The sequence below is a fragment of the Taudactylus pleione genome, unplaced genomic scaffold (genome assembly GCF_031769625.1).
Source record: "Taudactylus pleione unplaced genomic scaffold, aTauple2 ptg000447l, whole genome shotgun sequence".
Lineage (NCBI taxonomy): Eukaryota > Metazoa > Chordata > Amphibia > Anura > Myobatrachidae > Taudactylus > Taudactylus pleione.
Window position 1 is genome coordinate 2,039,640 of NW_028284849.1, and position 23,197 is coordinate 2,062,836.

The 23,197-nt window shown below is 42.7% G+C and overlaps 1 protein-coding gene across 6 annotated transcripts in view; it reads left to right on the top strand.

Moving 5' to 3' along the window:
* LOC148505592 (uncharacterized) overlaps positions 1–23,197 on the top strand; it is a 465,509-nt gene that overhangs the window by 237,684 nt on the left and 204,628 nt on the right. For all 6 annotated transcript variants that reach the window (XM_088447980.1, XM_088447974.1, XM_088447978.1 and 3 more), the window contains one exon: positions 1,103–1,167. In XM_088447980.1, the coding sequence (XP_088304106.1) occupies positions 1,103–1,167 (65 nt within the window). The remainder of the gene's footprint in view (positions 1–1,102; positions 1,168–23,197) is intronic.

The following is a 23,197-nucleotide window of genomic DNA, read 5'->3' on the forward strand; positions in this document are numbered from 1 at the left end:
ATTTATATATCTATCTAATCTATCTATCTATCTATTCCATATCTAATCTATCTCATATCTATTTCATTTCTAATATGTCTCATATCTATCTATATCATATTTATTTATTTCATTTCTAATCTATTTCATATATATCTATATCATATCTATCTCATATCTAATCTATCTATCTCAAATATATCTATATCATATTTATCTATCTCACATCTATCTATCTCATATCTATCTATCTCACATCTATCTATCTATCTCATATCTATCTCATATCTATCTATCTCATATCTATCTAATATCTATCTATCTATCTCATATCTATCTAGCTATCTCATATCTATCTATCTCATATCTGTCTATCTATCTCATATCTATCTATCTCATATCTATCTAGCTATCTCATATCTATCTCATATCCATCTATCTCATCTATCTATCTAATATCTATCTATCTCATATCTATCTCATATCTATCTATCTCGTATCTATCTATCTCATATCTATCTGTCTCATATGCATCTATCTAGTATCTATCTATCTCATATCTATCTATCTAATATATATCTCATATCTATTTATCTCATTTATATCTAGTATCTATCTATCTATCTCATATCTATCTATCTCATATCCTATCTATCTATCTATCTATCTATCTATCTATCTATCTATCTATCTATCTGTGTCTATATATATTCTGTAATAGGTAATTTACAGGCAAAGATATTAAGATAGACATTCTATCTTGCAAATCTTGTGTGGCACCATTTTATTTCTTGTTGAAGAACGATCAGACCATCAGCACCGTGGTGTGGCATGTGCCCATGCAGTGCGCCAGATATGAAAAGGTTTCTCCTTAGACAAATGGGATAAGTAGAATGTACAGCTTGTACAGGACACGCCGATGAGTACGTCCGATCTTATCGTACCTGCCGGGTGCATCATGCATCTATGATAGTCTGCAGTTACCCTGCTAACATACAGCTGTCTTTGTTTTAATTTACAAATGTGAAGCTTTCATGATATTTCTGAATTCTTTGTTTAGCCAGAAAATAAGATACAATAATATGTTGAAAAACACTTGAACCTATTATACTTTATATGTTAGGTTCAATTCAGCGCAAGGTCCCCCTGGGCTGGAGCCTGTCGTGCCGACACTCTGTGATGTTACAGGTAAGAAACCTTCTTTGAATCGCACTAATAACCTGCTGCAGACTCAGATGTGTTGTCATCTAAGTTTTCAATCTTTACTGCTCAGACAGTATTTTAAAATGAGATAATAGATCCCTTTGAGGATCACAAATGCCACCCACAAAATAACATACATAGAGATCCGCTAAGTATGTTCACCGAATTCTTATGTGACCTGCACCCTTAGCTGAGCAGAAGGCAGCACAGACAGAGCAGCCACATGGGTGGGTTGGCTATGCATAGTGATGCTCTGCCAGCTGGGCTGCTGCCATTTGTCTGTTATTTGCCCCGAAGACCATCTGAGAATATCCCACAACGTTTATGAATGGTTTAGTGAGATTAAACTGGCATGGTGACCCCATTCTACCTCCCAGCAACAACCCAATTATGCCATATTTAGTCTAATGTCACTGCAGGAGTCGTCTTATGTAGAAATGGCAAGTTTTAGGCTATTGTCTGAAGCAATGCAGATAAGGTAACAATGAATGAGCGGCAAAGACCCAGCTCCATATGCAGTAAAGTCAAAAACATTACAGCACTTCTGATTAATATCTTTGTCTTATACAGAGACCAAAAAAAAAAAAAATCTGTGAAAGTCTTTACATACAGCAGAATAATTGTCATCCGGCAAAAGCGTTCATCACAATTATTGAACACGTGTCATCAGTAAAGCAGCTGGATTTTTTTAATTCAATTATAAATGTATCACCCGTTATTTATATAGGTCACACATACTCCGCTGCGCTGTACAGAGAGTATTTGGCCATTCGCATCAGTCCCTGCACCAGTTGAGCTCACAATCTATATTCCCTATCGCATGCAACACCGTGCACAGTGTTTTTCTGCTATCCCGTGACTACAGTATGTAGCTATGCTGAAGTAGCCCTGTGCTATAGTGGTCACCTGTCAGTGGTTGCTGGACCCTGTGTCAAGTCGAAAACTTTTTATGGAGGCGATTCGTATAAAATGCTGTTTACAGAAATTTATACATTTATAGTTATTAATTTTCTTAAAATAATGAATAGCTTTGCATCATCTGTAATTTGTGGTTTGTTTAGATATAAGTTTGGAATTATGCTTCAATTTTTAGCTTGTTCATCTGTTATACCTGTAATCACAATAACAGTATCTCATACATCATATTTGTGTGTTTTATGAATGACATTACTTACATTCATTACCAAGCCTGGAGTTTACTGAAAGTATTTATTGATGAGCTATAGATGTCCTCATCCTGGGCACAGGTGTGTTACCTGAGAGACGGAGCGGTGATTGGCAGGTCACCTGCGGATGAGTTATTAGAGGTTTCGCCTGGATTTGCCATATGGATATCACAGCCGTTTGGTATTATGAACAGGGCACAGTGTTTGTCTATCAGGTAGGAACGTGCTCTGTGGTGCAATTACTGTTTGTCGAAAGGCCAACATTACAGCAAATCTTTAATAAGACCACCTGCTGACAAAGGATAATTGTCTCCTCTAATGTCTTCAATGGCCCAGTTCATCCTGACCCGCTGGCAGCAGCCGGCTCCTGAGGTCTCTAAGAGACTGGTGGCAATAAAGGGTTTAGGAATTAGTAATGTTTAGATGACCCTCATAGAAAGTAAGCAGAATTGCCTAAAGCTGGGTACACACCAGGGGTGTATCTATAATGGGAGCAGGGTGTGTGGTGCACACGGGCCCCTGGGTCCAGTAAAGCCCACACCGCACACTCTGCACCCATTATAGTGTTTTATACTTAACTGTCCATTGTCTCCAGAGTGCCAGCCCGGCGCTGCAGAGCAGCAAATATTACTGGGGAAATGGTAGCGCCCATTATCCCGGTGACTTTCACACGTGCAGTACTGCTGTCCCCGGGAAACCACAGATCCGCACATGCTCAGTAGATTCTGGCACTTAGAATCTACTGCACCCGCAACCGCCGCTGCACCGCTGGAAAGAGGAGGGGGCCCGTCCTGAGTCTGCCCCATGCTCTTTTAAAACGACCTTGGTACACACTAAACGATGTGTGTACCCAGCAATATGACTGGCAACCCCCTGCCAACGGGCCGACATATCGGGCGGCCGGGACACATTAGACGATCCGGTACCCGACCGCCCGAGATGTCGGCCCCCTGCCACATCAGGCTGCGTGGGGTTGTCAGGTTGAGCTGCATGTAGGGCCGACCTGACGATGCGGCTGACGACCCCACCGGAGTGCTCACCGCCCGACATATTGAGTACACTGCACGATTTCAGCGATTTGTTGTTCCGGTCCGTCAGAATTGAGCAAATTGTTGGAAAAAAAATAAATAAATCGCTAAGTGTGTACCCAGCTTTAGGCCATAGAATTGTAGCATTAAAAGTAGTACAGTATAACTTTCGGTTGTGCATTGGCTACAATTAATAGAATTGCACTAGTCACCCATTCTTTATGTGTTACAGCATGTTCAGATGATAATATTCATTTTCATTTAATATCAGTGTAGTGACATACATAGTTTGTATGACGGGAATACAGGGTGTGGATACGCAGACCAAGTGAAGCTACTTACTACTTGTCAGTTACTGCAGATTGCTATTGGTTATATATATGACATTTTCTAAGTATTGCCCTCCAGCCCAATACCAGCACTCCCCCCCCCCCCCCCTCCTCAATCCCATTTTTTTCTATTTGTAGTTTTATAATTCCAACAGACATTTTTATATTATACTAGTAACAACGGGATAGCTTGAAACAGTGTTTTGTCTCCAACAGTATTATTCAGAGCATAGGTACAGCAGGTAAGAGGGGGGACCCACAGAATGTGAGGAATCCAGCATGGTTCCCGTATTACTTATACATATAGCTAGAGATGAGGTCTGGAGACCTAATTATCTGGGCTGTTGCATCAGGCAGACGTAGAACCGCAAAGTCTATAGGATAGCACTTTCTGTCAGCTTCAGATGTGGAGCGCACGGAAAATATCCCCAAACTATAGCTACGTGATGAATGGCAACCCTGTTCCTAATTATGGAAGTTTGCTTAAGCAAACCACCAGAGTGTCACCAGCCCCTCAACAGTGAGAGGTTTAGAAAAATTGTATATTTCTCATAACTGGATATGAATTTGAAATCATCCTGTGTAAATATGGCCTTGTTTGGAAGTAAATTGCATTAAATTCTTCAGCGGAATAACCAATTTAATTTTAGGAACTACTAAGCAAATATACAAGAGGAAGGCTTTCCGCGCAGCAGATTAGACGCGTCAGTCAGTCAGTCAGTCAGTGGGGCGAGCGCTCGGTGCTACACTTATGACTCCTTACGTCTGCTGACCCTTCCTTCTCCATTCATTTTAATTCTGGAAAAATAAATCAACTTCTTCTTGAATATACATACAGTAATGAGGTCCTTTCCGCAAACAGCAAGTTAAACACATTTCTTCCGAGAATTTAAACTGTCCTTTCGTTTTGCCCTTTACAAAAATAATGAATCTGACATTCATGATGGACGGAAAGAGGCGGCGATATGTAGGGTGTATATAAATGTGCGGGCTGCTCCTAGCTACAAACGCTGGGGGGCCGAGGGCCAAGGACGTGGCGGTCTGTGGCGTATTCTAGTAAGGAGTCAGCTACAGTCATACTGGGGAAGTGTGCAGTGCCCCTCGCTAGGGCTCGGATACCGCTGTTGAGTTGAGTTGGCCACTCGCTGATATTATTTTAGTTGGTTTATTTGTGCAGTCATTGTACTATGTACAGTATGCACTAAGCAATGGTTATATATAGTAATAATCCAGTGCTAACGGAATAGATTTCATGGGAAGTGTCGCCCTTCGTCACATGTATTCGGCCAGGCAAAGCCTTATGACCCGGGCTCTTCGCCCTGGTGCCTGTCCGGATCACAGCAGTTTGGTTATGGCCCCATTTCTTACTGATCTGGCTGCTTGAGATGAACTAGGAAGCTTTAAAAATATTTCCACGAAATAAGTTAGATAACGTTCAGGATATGGGGGCAAAATATACCAAGCCTTTAAGAGACAACATACGGTGAAGCTGCGCATGGCAACCAATCAGCTTCGAGGTAGCATTTTTCAAGTACATTCTATAAAATGCTAGGTAGATGCTGATTGGTTGCTATGGACACCTTGTCCACTCTTTAGATCAGTGGTGGGGGAACACGGGTAAATTACCCCATTTGGGGTAAAACTGAAATTCCTCGGGGTAATGGACGGACAGCTGGGCATGCATATGAATCGCACCTGCTGCACCCGGCGTCAGTGACCTCCAGCCCGGCGCCGCAGGGAGGCTCTAAGCCGTACGCCCGCTGAGATGTTATTACCAGCGGGCGCCCGGCTCCTTCCCTGCAGCGCCGCGTTAGCCGGAGGCTGGAGTTCTCTTCTGAACTCCAGCTTCTGCCTCTCCCCATGCGCACTATGGGAGAGACGTCATGACGTCTCTCCCATAGTTCAGAGGAGCAGCAGGGCGGACAGGACGGCGGCGGATGCAGGAACGGGGATTAAGGTAAGTGGTTTTTTTTTTTTATTATTATTTGAACAAGCAACACTACAGGGGCATAACTATGGGGGCACTGCTACAGGGGCATAACTGTGGGGGCACTGCTACAGGGGCATAACTATGGGGACACTAGTACAGGGGCATAACTATGGGGGAACTGCTACAGGGGCATAACTATGGGGGCACTGCTACAGGGGCATAACTGGGGACACTGCTACAGGGGCATAAATATGAGGGCACTGCTACAGGGGCATAACTATGAGGGCACTACTACAGGGGCTTAACTATGGGGGCATAACTATGGAGGCACTACTACAGGGGCATAACTATGGGGGCATAACTATGGGGGCACTGCTACAGGGGCATAACTGGGGGCACTGCTACAGGGGCATAACTGGGGGCACTGCTACATGGGCATAACTATGGGGGCACTAGTACAGGGGCAATTACTATGGGGGCACTAGTACAGGGGCATAACTATGGTGGCACTGCTATAGGGGCATAACTATGGGGCACTGCTACAGGGGCATAACTATGGGGGCACTGCTATAGGGGCATAACTGTGGGGGCACTGCTACAGGGGCATAACTATGGGGGCACTGCTACAGGGGCATAACTGTGGGGGCACTGCTACAGGGGCATAACTGGGGGCACTGCTACAGGGGCATAACTATGGGGGCACTGCTACAGGGGCATAACTATGGGGACACTAGTACAGGGGCATAACTATGGGGGAACTGCTACAGGGGCATAACTATGGGGGCACTGCTACAGGGGCATAACTGGGGACACTGCTACAGGGGCATAAATATGAGGGCACTGCTACAGGGGCATAACTATGAGGGCACTACTACAGGGGCTTAACTATGGGGGCATAACTATGGAGGCATTACTACAGGGGCATAACTATGGGGGCACTGCTACAGGGGCATAACTGGGGGCACTGCTACATGGGCATAACTATGGGGGCACTAGTACAGGGGCAATTACTATGGGGGCACTAGTACAGGGGCATAACTATGGTGGCACTGCTATAGGGGCATAACTATGGGGCACTGCTACAGGGGCATAACTATGGGGGCACTGCTATAGGGGCATAACTATGGGGGCACTGACCCCTGGATTAGATAGTTTAATGCATCCCCATGAATACACAAAGTTTTCCGTACTGTTCTGCTCTAAAGACCGACTGAAACAATTGACGCCTTACCAATCACTGCAGTGTAGCATTGGTTACGGGTCTGTTATTTTGAAAATATTGTCTCTCCCTCCCACCAAAAATTCCCCCCCTGTAATCTTCCAATCCCAACAGGTAGACATCACCTAGAAAATATGTGCTTCATAATAGTTGATAGAGCTAAATACATGTTTAGTTGTTTCTGGTTTTCCTCACATCTGTGCTATTTGCACTGTTATTAAATGTCGGTTTGTTTTTTCTTTGTACCTGATCCATATGCTAAAAGCTGGTAATAACTCAAGTTGGATACTGGCGGAGTCTCTCTTTAACCCTCTGGTAACACCTGTGAAACACGAGACCTAGATCACTACATTAACTCTTCCTGAGAGCCACAAAGCAGCAGCGTTTGGATAAATCGCTCCTTTTCATTTTGTCACAAATAATCTCTGCATCTGCTGCGATGGGAACAGAGCAGCCCCGTTTCCCTTTCCCCAATGCTTCCTTCTGGAATGCAGCTATGAACACGATCTGCTTTTTTCTTGGAAAGTCTATGATCAAACAGAAGTTAATTCAGTCCTAAATAACAGTTTGAACACTTTTGCTTCTGTCTTCTAAGGCCACTTGCAATCATTTCCCTAATCCTAAAATTAGCACTCCGGAACGTGCTTGGAAAAATGCTGCTAGTATGTCTGTTCTGTGAAGCAGTAAAATATGAAGGTGTGCACAGTAGTTAGTTTATACTGTGACGTTCATGCTCTGCCATTGACATCAGCGGTGGATAGGTTATAATAATGCACTGTGGCCATCCGGCAATTTGAAGCTCTCTGTGATGCATCCTGTGTATCTATCCCTCAAGATTATATTATTCCCAAAGACTTTTTGCTTTGGCCCTATAGATCATCAGGCCCAGCAGTGAGGGGGTTAATGGCCGCCATATGAAGAGTGACTTCACTGGCTCTAAGAGAGAGGCTTTCCCCTTTTGTATTTTGGCTGGCATCCCATTGGCACAGCCTCTGCGGCTGGCGGACAGAGAGCAGAGGTGGTCCCTCCTGATCTATAAATAAGTCAGCAGGATGCAGAGATTGTGATCAATCAGATTTGTGGACCAGCAACTTCAAATGGGAAACAATGGATCCCCTGCAGAGCGTCATGTTTGGTGGGCGGAGAATTGGGGTGATGGGGGGAGTTCAGAGGAAATGTATACATAGAGGTTTACATGCAGAGATTTATTGTGGCTGCTAATGATTTTATTGTGCGCAGTGGTGAGTATCCCCCAAACAGTGCAGATCTTGGATATTGCTCCCCTGTGGTTTAGCTTCCTGGGGCTGAGGGAGAGCGGAGATTGGTATGTTGGGCATTTATCTCTCCTAATTACCGCCATTATACACTTGTAATACTACTTGATCATTTGCTTTTAAGTGTGAAGTGGTTATATGTGGGGATTGTGCATAGGCAAACACAGAGGGGGGGGGGGGTTCTGGTTGCCTGGAAACCCCCCCTCTCCCCTCCCCAGCCCACACCATGGTCACAATAGAAATAGTAATATAATTAAATTTTACTAGTGCTGCATGTACTTCTCAGTATCGCAAATGAAATAATTAGCACCACCTGTTGATCTTTTAACATGTGTCAGCCAATAATAAATAACCTGTGTACCAACTAAGAGATATGGAAAAAACATGAACTGTTAGGGGTGCACTGCTAGAGGCCAATATAGAGCACATATAGTATATGCCCAGGGCAGGGCTAGGTTTCTCTGCTGCTCCCCCAAGCTCCCATTTTCCTGCTATGCTCTAGAACGGTGCCCACATATGATATAAAAACATAAATCTCAGGCAGGATGGCCCTACTGCCACATCTAATGGCTTACTGTGATCACTGGTCCTGTATATACTGGAATTATGACACACAATACACTATGTATGACACATATAATGGGTTACTGTGATAGCTGGTCCTGTATATGCTGGAATTATGACACACAATACACTATGTATGACACATATAATGGGTTACTGTGATCACTGGTCCTGTATATGCTGGAATTATGACACACAATACACTATGTATGACACATATAATGGGTTACTGTGATCACTGGTCCTGTATATACTGGAATTATGACACACAATACACTATGTATGACACATATAATGGGTTACTGTGATCACTGGTCCTGTATATGCTGGAATTATGACACATGTAATGGGTTACTGTGATCGCTGGTCCTGTATATGCTGGAATTATGACACACAATACACTATGTATGACACATATAATGGGTTACTGTGATCACTGGTCCTGTATATACTGGAATTATGACACACAATACACTATGTATGACACATATAATGGGTTACTGTGGTCACTGGTCCTGTATATACTGGAATTATGACACACAATACACTATGTATGACACATATAATAGGTTACTGTGATCACTGGTCCTGTATATGCTGGAATTATGACACACAATACACTATGTATGACACATGTAATGGGTTACTGTGATCGCTGGTCCTGTATATGCTGGAATTATGACACACAATACACTATGTATGACACATATAATGGGTTACTGTGATCACTGGTCCTGTATATACTGGAATTATGACACACAATACACTATGTATGACACATATAATGGGTTACTGTGATCACTGGTCCTGTATATACTGGAATTATGACACACAATACACTATGTATGACACATATAATGGGTTACTGTGATCACTGGTCCTGTATATACTGGAATTATGACACACAATACACTATGTATGACACATATAATGGGTTACTGTGATCGCTGGTCCTGTATATACTGGAATTATGACACACAATACACTATGTATGACACATATAATGGGTTACTGTGATCACTGGTCCTGTATATACTGGAATTATGACACACAATACACTATGTATGACACATATAATGGGTTACTGTGATCACTGGTCCTGTATATGCTGGAATTATCACACACAATACACTATGTATGTAACATATTAAAGCTGGATAAGTGATAATTATGTCCTCTTCATGGACTGGCCACACTCACTCTAAAATTCTGCATTTGGAAACCACCCCCTCTAGAAACCTGCGATTGCCCCTGTTGTGGGAAGAGATTTACATGTCTTCTTTTTCAATATTGATAGGTCTTGATGATCCGGGCACAATTAAAGCGAATCGGTCTCTTGTACTGTACACAACCATTTCTTAGACTGCACCAATATTCTTCCATTTACTAGGAGCTAGTGATGTAGCTGATGCGCTGTACATTACGCTGTACATTACGCTGTACATTACGTGCGCTTTATGCTGCCGTTCTGTTACTGGTTCATAGACTGATTATCAGTTCATTTAGTGTGTGGAGAGGACAGCGCTTTCGTTATGTGTTGTCATATAGATGTTACTATGGAGAAGAATATTTTGCAATCAGCCTCAAAACGGTTAAATGGATACACAGTACGGAGTGTGGTTTGTCAAACCAAAGACCACAGTATTATTTAGGGGTTATTTTTGGCAGCACCTGAATTTTTGGTTATGAGATCAGTCTCTCCCCCCCTCTTCTGTCTGTGGGATTCCCTGAAGTCTGCTGGTTAGTACAGATTGTGCTGGGAGAAGTGTGGCTGGAAACGATGGATCCTGAAATAGTTCTGATATTACTTATCCAGGACCGTTTCCTGGTGTTTGTCCTATGAACAAACCATCTGAGACCGTGTGATACTCAGAGAATAGACACTGAAAGCGGCACCATGTATATTACTGACCCATTATACGGACGCTGTGTCATCTCTGCGCCGCACAGCTTTCCCCTAAGGCCACGCAGCCAGGAAATTCTGCGTAATGATATGGCGTGCTTTGTGGTTTTCTGAGAGGCCTCCTCACTTTTTCAGCAGTAGCTGCAGTCGGCTAATTGTCTATAGAAAGTATTTGGCCAGCAGCTAGATCTTTCCATATGCAACAATGAAAACCACAACACCTTCCAGCTTTAAGATGAAAAGAAAAGAAAACCTACGGATGTAATTTATTCATAATGCACCACAGCTCTAAAAACGTGCGCGTGTATTTATTAAGTTAAAGTATGGTCACAGAACACAAGTAAGGATAATTTATGAAGGAATCCATGTACATATTGTTATCATTATTATCCTTTATTGTTTAGATGCAGCAGTTTTCCGCAGGACGGTACAGGGCACATACACAGTAACAGTAACACATGAAATATCACTGGTACAGTAAATATAAGCTGATAGCACAGAACAATAAACTGACAAGCTAGGTTGGGTAGGGTTGGGGAACTCACTGTATCTTTGGTCGCTGGGAGGGGAATTCAGTTCAGCACTCAATGAGGCTGCACCCAGTTAAGGGTGAGCACACACAGGAGTGCCGAGAGCGTGTGGGAGGGGTGGAGCGGGTACTAATTGCCCCGGGCTTGGTGTGTGTGTGCCCCGGGCTGCCGCTGTGAAGCCAAACAGTCTCCTCTCCTCTACCTGTTGTGGGGAGTGATCATGTTGAATTCCCCCCCCTCCCCTTCTGGATTTACGCCAAGCTGAGAGGCTCACAGCGCCCCCCTCCCCAGTACGCAGCGGGATTGTACGTGATTCTGCATGCAAAATGCTACATTACAGTGTCATGGTGGCTGTAACGCTGTAACATAGCATTTTGCAGGCAGATACAGTCGCAGACAGAATATAGGCAATGCAGCATATCATTGTAATAAGCAGAAGCTCCTTGTGCGTCATATTCGCATCGCTGTGCAAATAAGATGCATTTGAAGGTAAACAGACGTACGAAAAGACATTCTGCGCTACCGAGTCCTGGCATGGCGCGACTAGAAGGGCTGTTTAATGTACAAGGAAGTAAGATGTATGTGGACACATCTGTACCCTTCAGCTCTCTACCTTTATAGAGATCCGCCAGATAGAGAAACGGTCAGGGGCGTTTCTAGAGAGGAGGGGGCCCATGTGCAGTCTCCAACATGGGCCCCCTCCTCTCTGTCAGGCGGCCGGGCAGCGCACTGAGCTGTGCGGGCCCAGCGACGGAGTTATAGACTCTGGGCACTAGAGTATGCCCAGAGTCTCTAGAGTATACGCAGGTCACCGGGAAAATGGCGACGGCAGCCATTTTCCATGTACTGTGCATGTGCAAACGACTGGAAAATGCCCGGGGTGGCCATTTTCCAGTAGTTTTTACAGCGCCGGACCCTCTCGCCGACGTGGTACTCCGGAGAGGTAAGTAACACTATAGGTGCAGGGTGTGTGGTGCAGGGCACCCCTGGACCCAGGGGCCCGTGTGCCGTGCACACCCTGCACCCATTATAGATACGCCCCTGCAAACTGTGCACCTCTCCCTGGAGTGCGATATGTGGAGCGTAGTGCCAAACTATTATATGATAACTATAGATATTGTTTTATATCACACCATCCGATTCGGGGGAGTATTAGGTCACATGCAGAAAGCACAAGGCTGTGCAAGGTTTCATGTCATTACTGATTCTATCACCTCAAATCTCCCATTAAGCTTCATCTCTCATTGTTTTCCCTACTCCACGTGTTTCTCTTCCGGCATAAATACAGAGTGGCGGTTTTCCCTTCAGGAGTGTCAGGTGTGCGAGTGTTACACTATTTCACAATTGCTCTGTCAGTAAAGTGTCAGCACTTGGAAGGAATTTCCTCAGAACATTTTCCTAATGGCGTTTCTATAAGCATGACAATGATGGGCGTCTTATAATGATGGACGGGAGAACTTGGGAAGCAGCCAATTGCTATGTCAGGGAACAAGTCACAGCATCTGTGGAAGCCCAGAGTTTATAGCACCTCACCCGTGCACAATATGACCTTAACCCTCACCCCAGCGTAGTGCACGGCAGGCTTCACAGCACAGGATACCTTACAAATCCCAGTGTCAGGAACATCTGCAGATCTCAGATCCCCAATTACTGTCAGTGTTACATTCAGCAAATACAATATTTACTGTCATTCATGACCTGTGATACTAATTTGTCAGCTTGGCACGCATTCTTATTTTCTGCTCGCATATATATGTTTTACCTACAGGCTTCTCTGTGCATTGCTTCCAGAAAAGAGTTTTACTCTGTTGCGTTCCGTAGTTTGGAGTCTATTTACATAATAGAGTATGTGTCCCTTTACCAATGCAATCATACAGCACAGGACAGTTAAGAAGGTCATCAGGTAACCTAGGTAAACATACAATAGAACAAGGATAACAGAGCTAATCTGACAGTTTCCATAATTTGTATATTTAATAACAACATGTAAATATGTATCATTAAAATCAATATAGAGACATATGAAAAAGCATCATCCAGTCCACCATGTAGAACTAGTCCATGAGTGCTCTAAGGTTAAGTTGAGTTCCAAGAGTGTCAGTACTCAATTGTTATATGAAAGTCCAGGCTAAATAATTACCAAGTCCAATGTCCAACATGAATGAGGGGTCCTAATTAGCAGTGCTGGCAGGCTTCTGCAATAGTCCGGTCCCCTGGGCACAGGTAAGGCGGTAAGCTGGTACAGTTGAATAGATAGGCAGATAAACCTTGCAAATGGCACTCCTTTAGGTGTGGAGAGGTGGTGGAGGATAAGAACAACCAGGGCCTGACGCGTTTCGCTGTGTTAGAACCACAGCTTTATCAAAGGTAACCTAGGTAGTTATTAGATGCACCTTACACCTCACTAAAGTTAGCATCCCATGAAATAACACATTTTCATAATGCAGAGCACCTTCATAAGTTACTAAAAAGGGATATAAAAATAGAAATCCCCTTTATCATTGGGACAATGCCCCCCTCATATGGAAGATAGCTGGGTACCAGTGGTGATTAGACTGAATAGCAGAGATGCAGTCAGGAGGGTATGCAGTCGGGAAGCTGCTTCGGGAAGTAGGCGTTATGCCAAGCCAGCTAATAATGTGCCAAATGGCGAGGAGGAATACCAATTTCAGAGCCTCCAACATGACCTTTTCCATTAGGTACAAAATACTCTGCTCCTGGGCTTCCCTCTTAATTTATGATTACACCCACCTGTCTTGAAACACCTGTCTCATCAATAACCTAGTACAACACAGGTGACTGCAATCATACATTAGGTATGAAGTCCAGGAGCAGAGCATTTTGTACCTAATGGAAGGGGTCATGTTGGAGGGTAGTCAATTGCAGAGTCTGAAGGCAGCAGACCAGGTGTGCCGTCTGGCGAGGGTTTTAGTACAGAGCCCACACGCAGTCCTTGATGGATGTTGGAACAGATTTAGAAGCACAGTAAACACTTACTGGATAGTGCGCATAGCTTAGTAAATAACTGGGACTTAGGCTCCTTGGGTCAGCTGATCCTAGAATGGTTTCTGATTGGTGAGTAGAGAGTCAGCTGAGAAGAATCAATAAGACAGCGCCCATGCACCTCTGATGTGTGAGATGATCTAGGAGAAGGATTGGTCACCTCATCCCTTTAATAAGGGACACATATGAATTACACAGATTCAGTGGCTGGATGACTTCAAGTCTCCATTTCACCTGGCTTTAGTGAGCCATAGAAATGGATGAACTGGCAACCCTACAGGAGATATGCCAACCACCAGGCTGATTGGCATGCACCAGACTCGGGGGGTTACCTAAAGCCAGAAAGCGACAGCACATCAGGTAATGAGGCTTGGAAGCACTATGTATACAGAACAGTAATGGACGTAAAGCAGTCACTCTGATTTTGATTTATATCATGATTAATATCGATTGTATTTACAATGGCTAGATTACAATGTGTGTATGTTGCAGATGACGTGATTGTACATAAATGGAATCATTTGTTCAAAGACAAGCACAGGAAATAGAGACGTCTGTGACCCTCTTATGCCTGATTTGAGTCCCCAGGGGGTGATGCTGAGTTGCCGCATATGGGTCCAATCATTGCCGCACATACAAATGGCATATTCACGGTTATATGCTGATGGGAAGGTATCTCCCCATGCCACTACCAAATGTGTCAGGTTTACATGCACCCAGGCAGGACATTGGCGCAGAAACCGTGTAACCTTTGTTATTATAGTGAGCGTCACATTAGTTTTATTTGGAATAGTGGTAATACGTATAATATTTCTTACTGTACTGTATGTGAATGAAAGGCTTGTTAAAGGAATAGAGAGCTAGAATTTAATCAAATAATAATACAAGATGAATGTACTAATAATAAAATGAAAGAAAATGTCAGGGTTAATGTACGAATGATAGTAGCAATAATAACTATAATTTTGACCATCATCCTCGTCGTTGTGTATTAGCCCCCGGCAAACGGGCAGCAGCATCTGAATATAACTATGCAGATTAGGAGAACACCTCCTCCCTCCCCTGTCCCATCTCTTCTGGTAAGGTGAGATGTGAGCCAATAAGGCCCCTATTGGCTGCTTTACAATTCACTATAAGGGTTCTATGCAGTTGGTTGCGAGGAGGCCGAGTTGCCATTGCAATGGTGTAGAAAAGCTGGCAGCGGCAGCTTATATTACCTCTTTGCGACCCGATCTTGTCCCAGATTCATGGATTTTCGTACATTGCCCTATGAGGCTGCAAGCAAAAATCCACTAGTCCGGCGGTACCGTAAGTGCGGTATATAACCACCATTTCTCGCGTCTAATTTAATTTACTTCTAAGCGGGAAACTCAGTTGTGTATTTTATGCTCAATCCAAATTCTTTGCTCTGGGATGCAAAGGAACATGTCCTACTCCTTGTTACTCGCAGGTTTATCTTTGGCGCCTTACAGACAAGTCAGCACGTGCCACAAGCATCGCATGCGTCTTCACACTGTGAACAAATAAGACAATGCACCCTAAATGCCAGGAGAACACTAGATTTAAACTACCCTAAGGGCCATATTCAATTTGATGCGAAAAGTCCGTTATCGGCGATAATTTATCGCTGATGGCGTCATTTTCGTCGGTTGAAAAGTCTTTGTTAAAAAAACGGAGATAAGTTTTCACCATGTTATATATAGCGGAAAAAAGTGCAGAATTAGGGTTTAGGGGTGCATAATAAAAAAAAAATAGCCTGCAGCCTTTTTAATGTCTTCTAAAAGTAATCTGTGTAAAAATAAATAAAAAAAAATCCTCAGGACACCCCAAAAAAATGTACTTTAATTTTGGGGGCAAAAATTTTTTTTTTTAAACTAGCGAAATTGATTCAGGGGGGTTCCCATGTATGCGGTAGGTGTTTTCTAGAATGCGGGTATTAGCGGCAGGTGCATTTTTGAGGACTTTTCAAAAATCACTTTGGGGACTTAAAAATATGCTTGTACCCATTTTCATGTACCCCAAATTTGATGGCCATAGTTATTTAAATAAAAAAGATAAATGCTCTTCTTCACCCCTTCTTCACAGGCATGTTTATGCACCTGCCGTGGCTATTTAAAAACCAGACTTACCTTCCGCAGGCCAAACCGGGGGTACCCATAGCGATCCCCATGTCAGGACATCTTTAGTGGAGTCACAGGATGATTTCCCAAAAATTCCCTGGACTTTTCCATACTTACCAATCCGCTGGGTCCCCTTTTCGCCGGATCCTAATTGTCTACTGGGATAAAGCACCCGATACTTGTTCCCAGAATAAACGGCGATGATGGCGAAAAGTCTGACCTCTGATTCGAATTGAATATGGCCCTAAATGCAGATAAATACTGTCTCCGCGCGTTACAGGGTCATCACAAACACACTTTTCACTGCATTTTAGTAAATGCCTTTGACTGTGTGTACTGTAGTGTAAGCTGACGTTGACACTCGTGTACATTCTCTATTACAACAATACCGTTTTATTTTCTGCCTGGTTTGCAAATATAACACTAAGATGATTGTTGGGCAGAATAAACTGGAGGCAGACTGTGAATAATTTCCAGTTCCCCTGGTACATCATTCATCAGAATAAACACATCCCCTGTGCACTCAGTGGCTGTTTGCTGTACAGCGGCTAGTCGGCTCGTAATGACAAAAAGCTGAAACAGTGCATTAAGGATATGTGTGAGAATGAATGGCTCTATATATGAATGTGTGCTACACTGGGTTACACTGATTCTTATCTCCTATCTACGCTTCGCTGACTTTAGTACTGTGAACAAGGGACATCTTTGTTAAGTTCTCCTCAAGCTCGTTCAGTTGTATTTATCATCTCTACTGGAGACTTATTTAATGAATTCACTGCTATATTTTGACTTTTTACCTATAAGCTAACGCTTCTCCCAACGGGCCTCATCTTGCACATATGCTAATATCGTGTCACAGCGGGACACATTTTCATGTAAGTTTGGGCAGCATATTTCCGCCGTACTGTTAACGAGGCCCAATGTCGGGGTTGATACCTCAGGGCATTAGTAACGGGCAGTTATTATGAGACAGTTCTTACTATGGGGGAGATGCATGAAGCAATAACAAGAGCCGCAAAGTGAGACGTGGAGAAGTTGTCCTTGGCAACCAATCAGCTTTGATTCACCACATTCTATAAAATGAATGGTAGAAGATGATTGGTTGCTATGGGCATCTTCTCCAGTCTTTACACTGTTTCATACATCTTCCCCTATAACTGTGCCTTATGCATAGATAGTGAAGATAATCTGGGTGCGCCCATGGTATGTTTAGCAAAAGTCTGTAAGGGCCTCTATGTACCACCCAATGGTGAAAAATATATATAACATAGCAGCTGCACCCCTTACCCCTATGGTGGTTACACCCATGTGATGGAGGGATTATTAATCCCTCTGGAAAGGATTACGCAAAGTCAATTACGGAACTCCAAAAACGGTCCTGCAGAGCAGAGAGCATTTTGCGACCTAATACCTCTGGTTTGGATAAGATTACCGGTACACCTCCCCTTAGTGACGATGGTAATTCAGAGAGGTAGCTGGGTTATAGGTCTTGCAATGGTAGTCCTAAAATGCTCACAAATATTATAGTTGAATCATAACCATTTTAATACATTTAGATCAAATTGTACAGATACCTTACTGTGTGTTGGGAGACACATGATAACATTTGATTGTGAATATGAGATCAGTTTGCATGACTTTGTGATCGTATTAAACAATGAAGTTGTCCCCGAGGCTATGGGATTACAGCATGTGCAACGTAATCACCCAGTGACTGAGATGTCTTCTCTTCATACAGGGCCGGCAACAGAAATCTTGGGGCCCGGTACATTTATTCCTCTGGGGCCCCCACCCATGATGAAATAAATATTTCATTCATAAAACAGCTGGCCTGAGAGAGAGATGGGGGGCCTCTTAAATGCACCGCGCCTTGGTTGCAGGGTGGAAGGCAGGAACAGAACAGCGGAGGGTGCAGCGTCATGACATTGCGATATTCATATGTGAATGGTCCGGGCCGGGTGACAGGGGTAAGGAATCCGGGGGGACGGGAATAGGTGGGCAGCTGTGCCAGTCACCTGTTAGTTAATAAACTACAAATAGGCACCGCAGACCCATTTTTACCCCTCCGAACTTCGGAACCCTTAGTACCCCCCTGTTGCCTGGCCTGCCTTCATATCACTCTTACTTCTGCCTTCCCATGTCAGCTGTTAATGCTTGCAACAGCCTCACTGTTCTGTAATACCAAAGACCATAATCTTGCAGTACATACAGTAATTACTAAGACATGGCTCATAATTGCAAAGTTAAAATGACAGTAGAGAGAGTAAAACTATATTTTAGGGTGTAAATGATGTTAAAATACTAAAGGCAAGTGTGAGCAGAGAATCACATAAACAGGTCCAGTGATCGGGGTGGATAGGGTGTTACAGCCTTCACAGGGCCATAGCTAGGGTAGTGCGGCCGATGCCATCGCACAGGGCACCACAGGTCAGGGGGCGCTGTTTGGGCCTGTCAAATTTCTGTTTATTATCATTCTTGCTTGTAGCTTCCTCTTATTTTATCCCCAGCATCTCCTGGCCTCCCCTATCTCTTCCCTGGCCCTTCCCCATGAGGCCATGGCCCTCTCTCAGGTGCACTATATTATGTCCCTATTTATCCCCAGCATCTCCTGGCCTCCCCTATCTCTTCCCTGGCCCTTCCCCATGTGGCCATGGCCCTCTCTCAGGTGCACTATATTATGTCCCTATTTATCCCCAGCATCTCCTGGCCTCCCCTATCTCTTCCCTGGCCCTTCCCCATGAAGCCATGACCCTTTTTTGGGTGCATTATGTCCCTTTGAAAATTGAGGGGGGGCCAATGCTCTTTCTGGCACAGGGCACCAAAAAGTCTAGTTACGGCTCTGAGCCTTCACACATACCAACATGTCAAAGGAATATGAGGTGATAGACTTAATTATACAAATATTCCCAGTTGCTGTGTGTAGTCTTTATTCTGTTCATTAAATAACCATTGCAGTAACATTGAGTGTACATAACAATCCCCTAAACGTTACTAGACTAAAAAGAACAGTAAAACCCCAAACTGGTTCTCTACAACATTTACAGGTGTGTATATATTGGTTGGTATATTAGTATATATTGGTTGGAAATCAAAATAATATAATCAATTTCATTGTAGACTCTGAAGACATAATTGTGGGCTAATTGACTTCTCATAGAACTAACGGTTGTATATGCAATATGGGAATATAGATTGTAAGCTCCAGTGAGGCAGTACTCTCTGTAAAATACTAAATGGTAGGCACAATATAAATAACAGTTAATGAATGAATTGTAGTGTAACACTACGTTAGTGTGAAATCAGTGAGGTTAACGTGGTGTTCCCTTTTCATTTTCCAGTGTATGGATTCTTCTAAATATATGTTATATTTCCTAATAAGTCTACAGATGATCCCACAGCAATACACCATAGAGATATCCTACTTTATCTCTGGTTGTGTTGCAATTCTAACTATTTATCTATCTCATATCTATCTATCTGACTATTTCTCTATCTATCTATCTCCTATCTATCTAACTATTTATCTATCTATCTCATATATACAGTCAGGTGCATAAATATTGGGACATTGACAGAATTTTCATATTTTGGCCTCTAGTCACCACCACAATGGCTTTGAAATGAAACAAACAAGATGTGATTTAACTGCAGACTTTCAGATTTAATTTGAGGGTAATTACATCCAAATCAGGTGAACGGTGTAGGAATTACAATGGTTTCTATATGTGCCTCCCACTTTTTAAGGGGCCAAAAGTAATGGGACAAACTAAACAATCCTAAATCTAACTTTCACTTTTTAATACTTTGTTGCAAATCCTTTGCAGGCAATTACAGCCTGAAGTCTGGAATGCATAGACATCACTAGACGCTGGGTTTCATCCCTAGTGATGCTCTGCCAGGCCTCTACTGCAAATGTCTTCAGTTCCTGCATGTTCTTGGGGCATTTTCCCTTCAGTTTTGTCTTCATCAAGTGAAATGCATGCTCAATCGGATTCAGGTCAGGGGATTGACTTGGCCATTGCATAACATTACACTTTTTAGCCTTAAAAACTCTTTGGTTGCTTTTGCAGTATGCTTCGGGTCATTGTCCATCTGCACTCTGAAGCGCCATCCAATGAGTTCTGAAGCATTTGACTGAATATGAGCATTTAATATTGCCCGAAACACTTCAGAATTCATTCTGCTGCTTTTGTCAGCAGTCACATCATTAATAAATACAAGGGAACCAGTTCCATTGGCAGCCATACATGCCCATGCCATGACACTACCACCACCATGCTTCACTGATGAGGTGGTATGTTTTGGATCATGAGCAGTTCCTTTCCTTCTCCATACTCTTCTCTTCCCATCACTCTGGTACAAGTTGAACTTTGTCTCATCTCTCATTAGGAAGTTGTTCCAGAACTGTAATGTCTTTTTTAAATGTTGTTTGGCAAACTATAATCTGGTCTTCCTGTTTTTGAGGCTCAGCAATGGTTTACATCTTGTGGTGAACCCTCTATATTCACTCTTGTGAAGTCTTCTCTTGATTGTTGACTTTGACACATATACACCTACCTCCTGGAGAGTGTTCTTGATTTGGCCAACTGTTGTGAAGGGGTTTTTCTTCACCAGGGAAATAATTCTTCTATCATCCACCACAGTTGTTTTTTTTCGTGGTCTTCTGGCTCTTTGGGTGTTGCTGAGCTCTCCGTTGCGTTCTTTCTTTTTAAGAATGTTCCAAACAGTTGATTTGGCCATACCTAATGTTTTTGCTATCTCTCTGATGGGTTTGTTTTGATTTTTCAGCCTAATGATGGCTTGCTTCACTGATAGTGACAGCTCTTTGGATCTCATATTGAGAGTCGACAGCAACTGATTCCAAATGCAAATGTCACACCTAGAATCAACTCCAGACCTTTTACCTGCTTAAATGACAATGAAATAACGAGGGAATAGCCCACACCTGTCCATGAAATAGCTTTTGAGTTGATTGTCCCATTACTTTTGGCCCCTTAAAAAGTGTGAGGCACATATAGAAACCGTTGTAATTCCTACACCGTTCACCTGATTTGGATGTAATTACCCTAAAATTAAATCTGAAAGTCTGCAGGTAAATCACATCTTGTTTGTTTCATTTCAAAGCCATTGTGGTGGTGAATAGAGGCCAAATATGAAAATTCTGTCAATGTCCCAATATTTATGCACCTGACTGTATATCTATCTATCTATCTATCTATCTATCTATCTATCTATCTATCTATCTTTCCATCTATTTCTCTCATATATATTTATCAATCTGACTATCTATCTATCTCATATCTATCTATCTATTTCATATCTATCTATCTATCTATCTATCTATCTATCTATCTATCTATCTATCTATCTATCTATCTTTCCATTTATCTCTCTCATATCTATCTATCTATCTTTCCATTTATCTCTCTCATATCTATCTATCTATCTATCTATCTATCTAACTATCTTTCCATTTATCTCTCTCATATCTATCTATCTCATATCTATCTATCTCACATCTATCTATCTATCTTTCCATTTTTCTCTCTCATATCTATATATCTATCTTTCCATTTATCTCTCTCATATCTATCTATCTATCTATCTATCTTTCCATTTATCTCTCTCATATCTATCTATCTATGTACCTTCCATTGGCCTCGGCCAATGTGCAGCAAGTGATTCCTTTGTGGGGCACTCTTTTATAATAAATTAATTGATATCAGGAAATATACATAATTACAGTATAACTTTTAATAGGTTCCCTCTTTAAAGAGGTTGAGAATTATTTTGACTCATAGAGCCATATTCAATTTGAGCGGACCCGCGATACTTTTCCGCCTCCCAGACTTTTTCGCCTACTTCGCCTGTTTTGTAGGCGGAAAAGTATAGCGCGTGTGCACGTTTTACCCCGTATTGAATTTGAAAGTAGGCGAAAACGGGACCCGGCGAAACTTGAACAGGCGGAAAGTGCTGTCAGTTTTGGGGAAATCATCCTGACACCCCCCAAAAGATGCTCTGACATGGGGGTTCCCTATGGTACCCCCCGATTTGGCTTGCTGAAGATATTTGGTGTTTTTAAACGGGCTCAATAGCTGCTAAATAGCGTTTTTCTTTACGTGGTGCAGAATAGTATTCAGGAGTAAGTTTTTCAGAAAATAAGTTACCTCAGCAAATTTGGGGTACGTCAAAATGGGGGTCAGCATATTTAAACGTTGTTAAAGTGAAGTTGAAAAAATCTTGAAAAATCCGCCTGCCGCAAGCCGCTGCAATCAAAAAACACCTGGGGCATACTTGGGAACCCCCCCAGAGTCAAGTTCGCTAGTTTTTAACTTTGTCACCCAACATTTTTTTTCGCCTCCAAAATGTAAGTGATTTTTTTGGGGTGTTCTTAAGTGGTTTTTTTTGTTTGTTTTATTTGGCACAGTTTACCTTTAGGGGACTATCTGAAGGCTGCACGGGTGTTCCCGCAACGTTGCACCCCAAAACCCCAATTCTGCATTTTGTTCTGCCTGCTATTCATAGGTGAAAATTTTCCGCCTACTACATTGCATTGACTTTCAGCCTAGGCGGAAATCCTTTCAAATTGAATACGGGGTAAAAGCAAAACAGGCGAAAATGACGTAATCGCCGAAAATGTATCTCGGATCCGGACTTTTCGCCTCAAATTGAATACGGGCCTGAGTGTGAAAATATGACAGTCACCCAATAATAAACACCCATAAATACCATGTAGTTGATATCAGAAAATAAACATAATTAAAACATAACTTTTAATCGGATCCTTCTTTAAAATAAATTGGGAATTATTATGACTCTGATTATGAAAATATGATAGTTACCCATCAATAAGCACACATAGATATATCCATCAATAAGCACACATACATATCATATCCATCAATAAGCACACATATATATCCTATCCATCACTAAGCACACATAGATA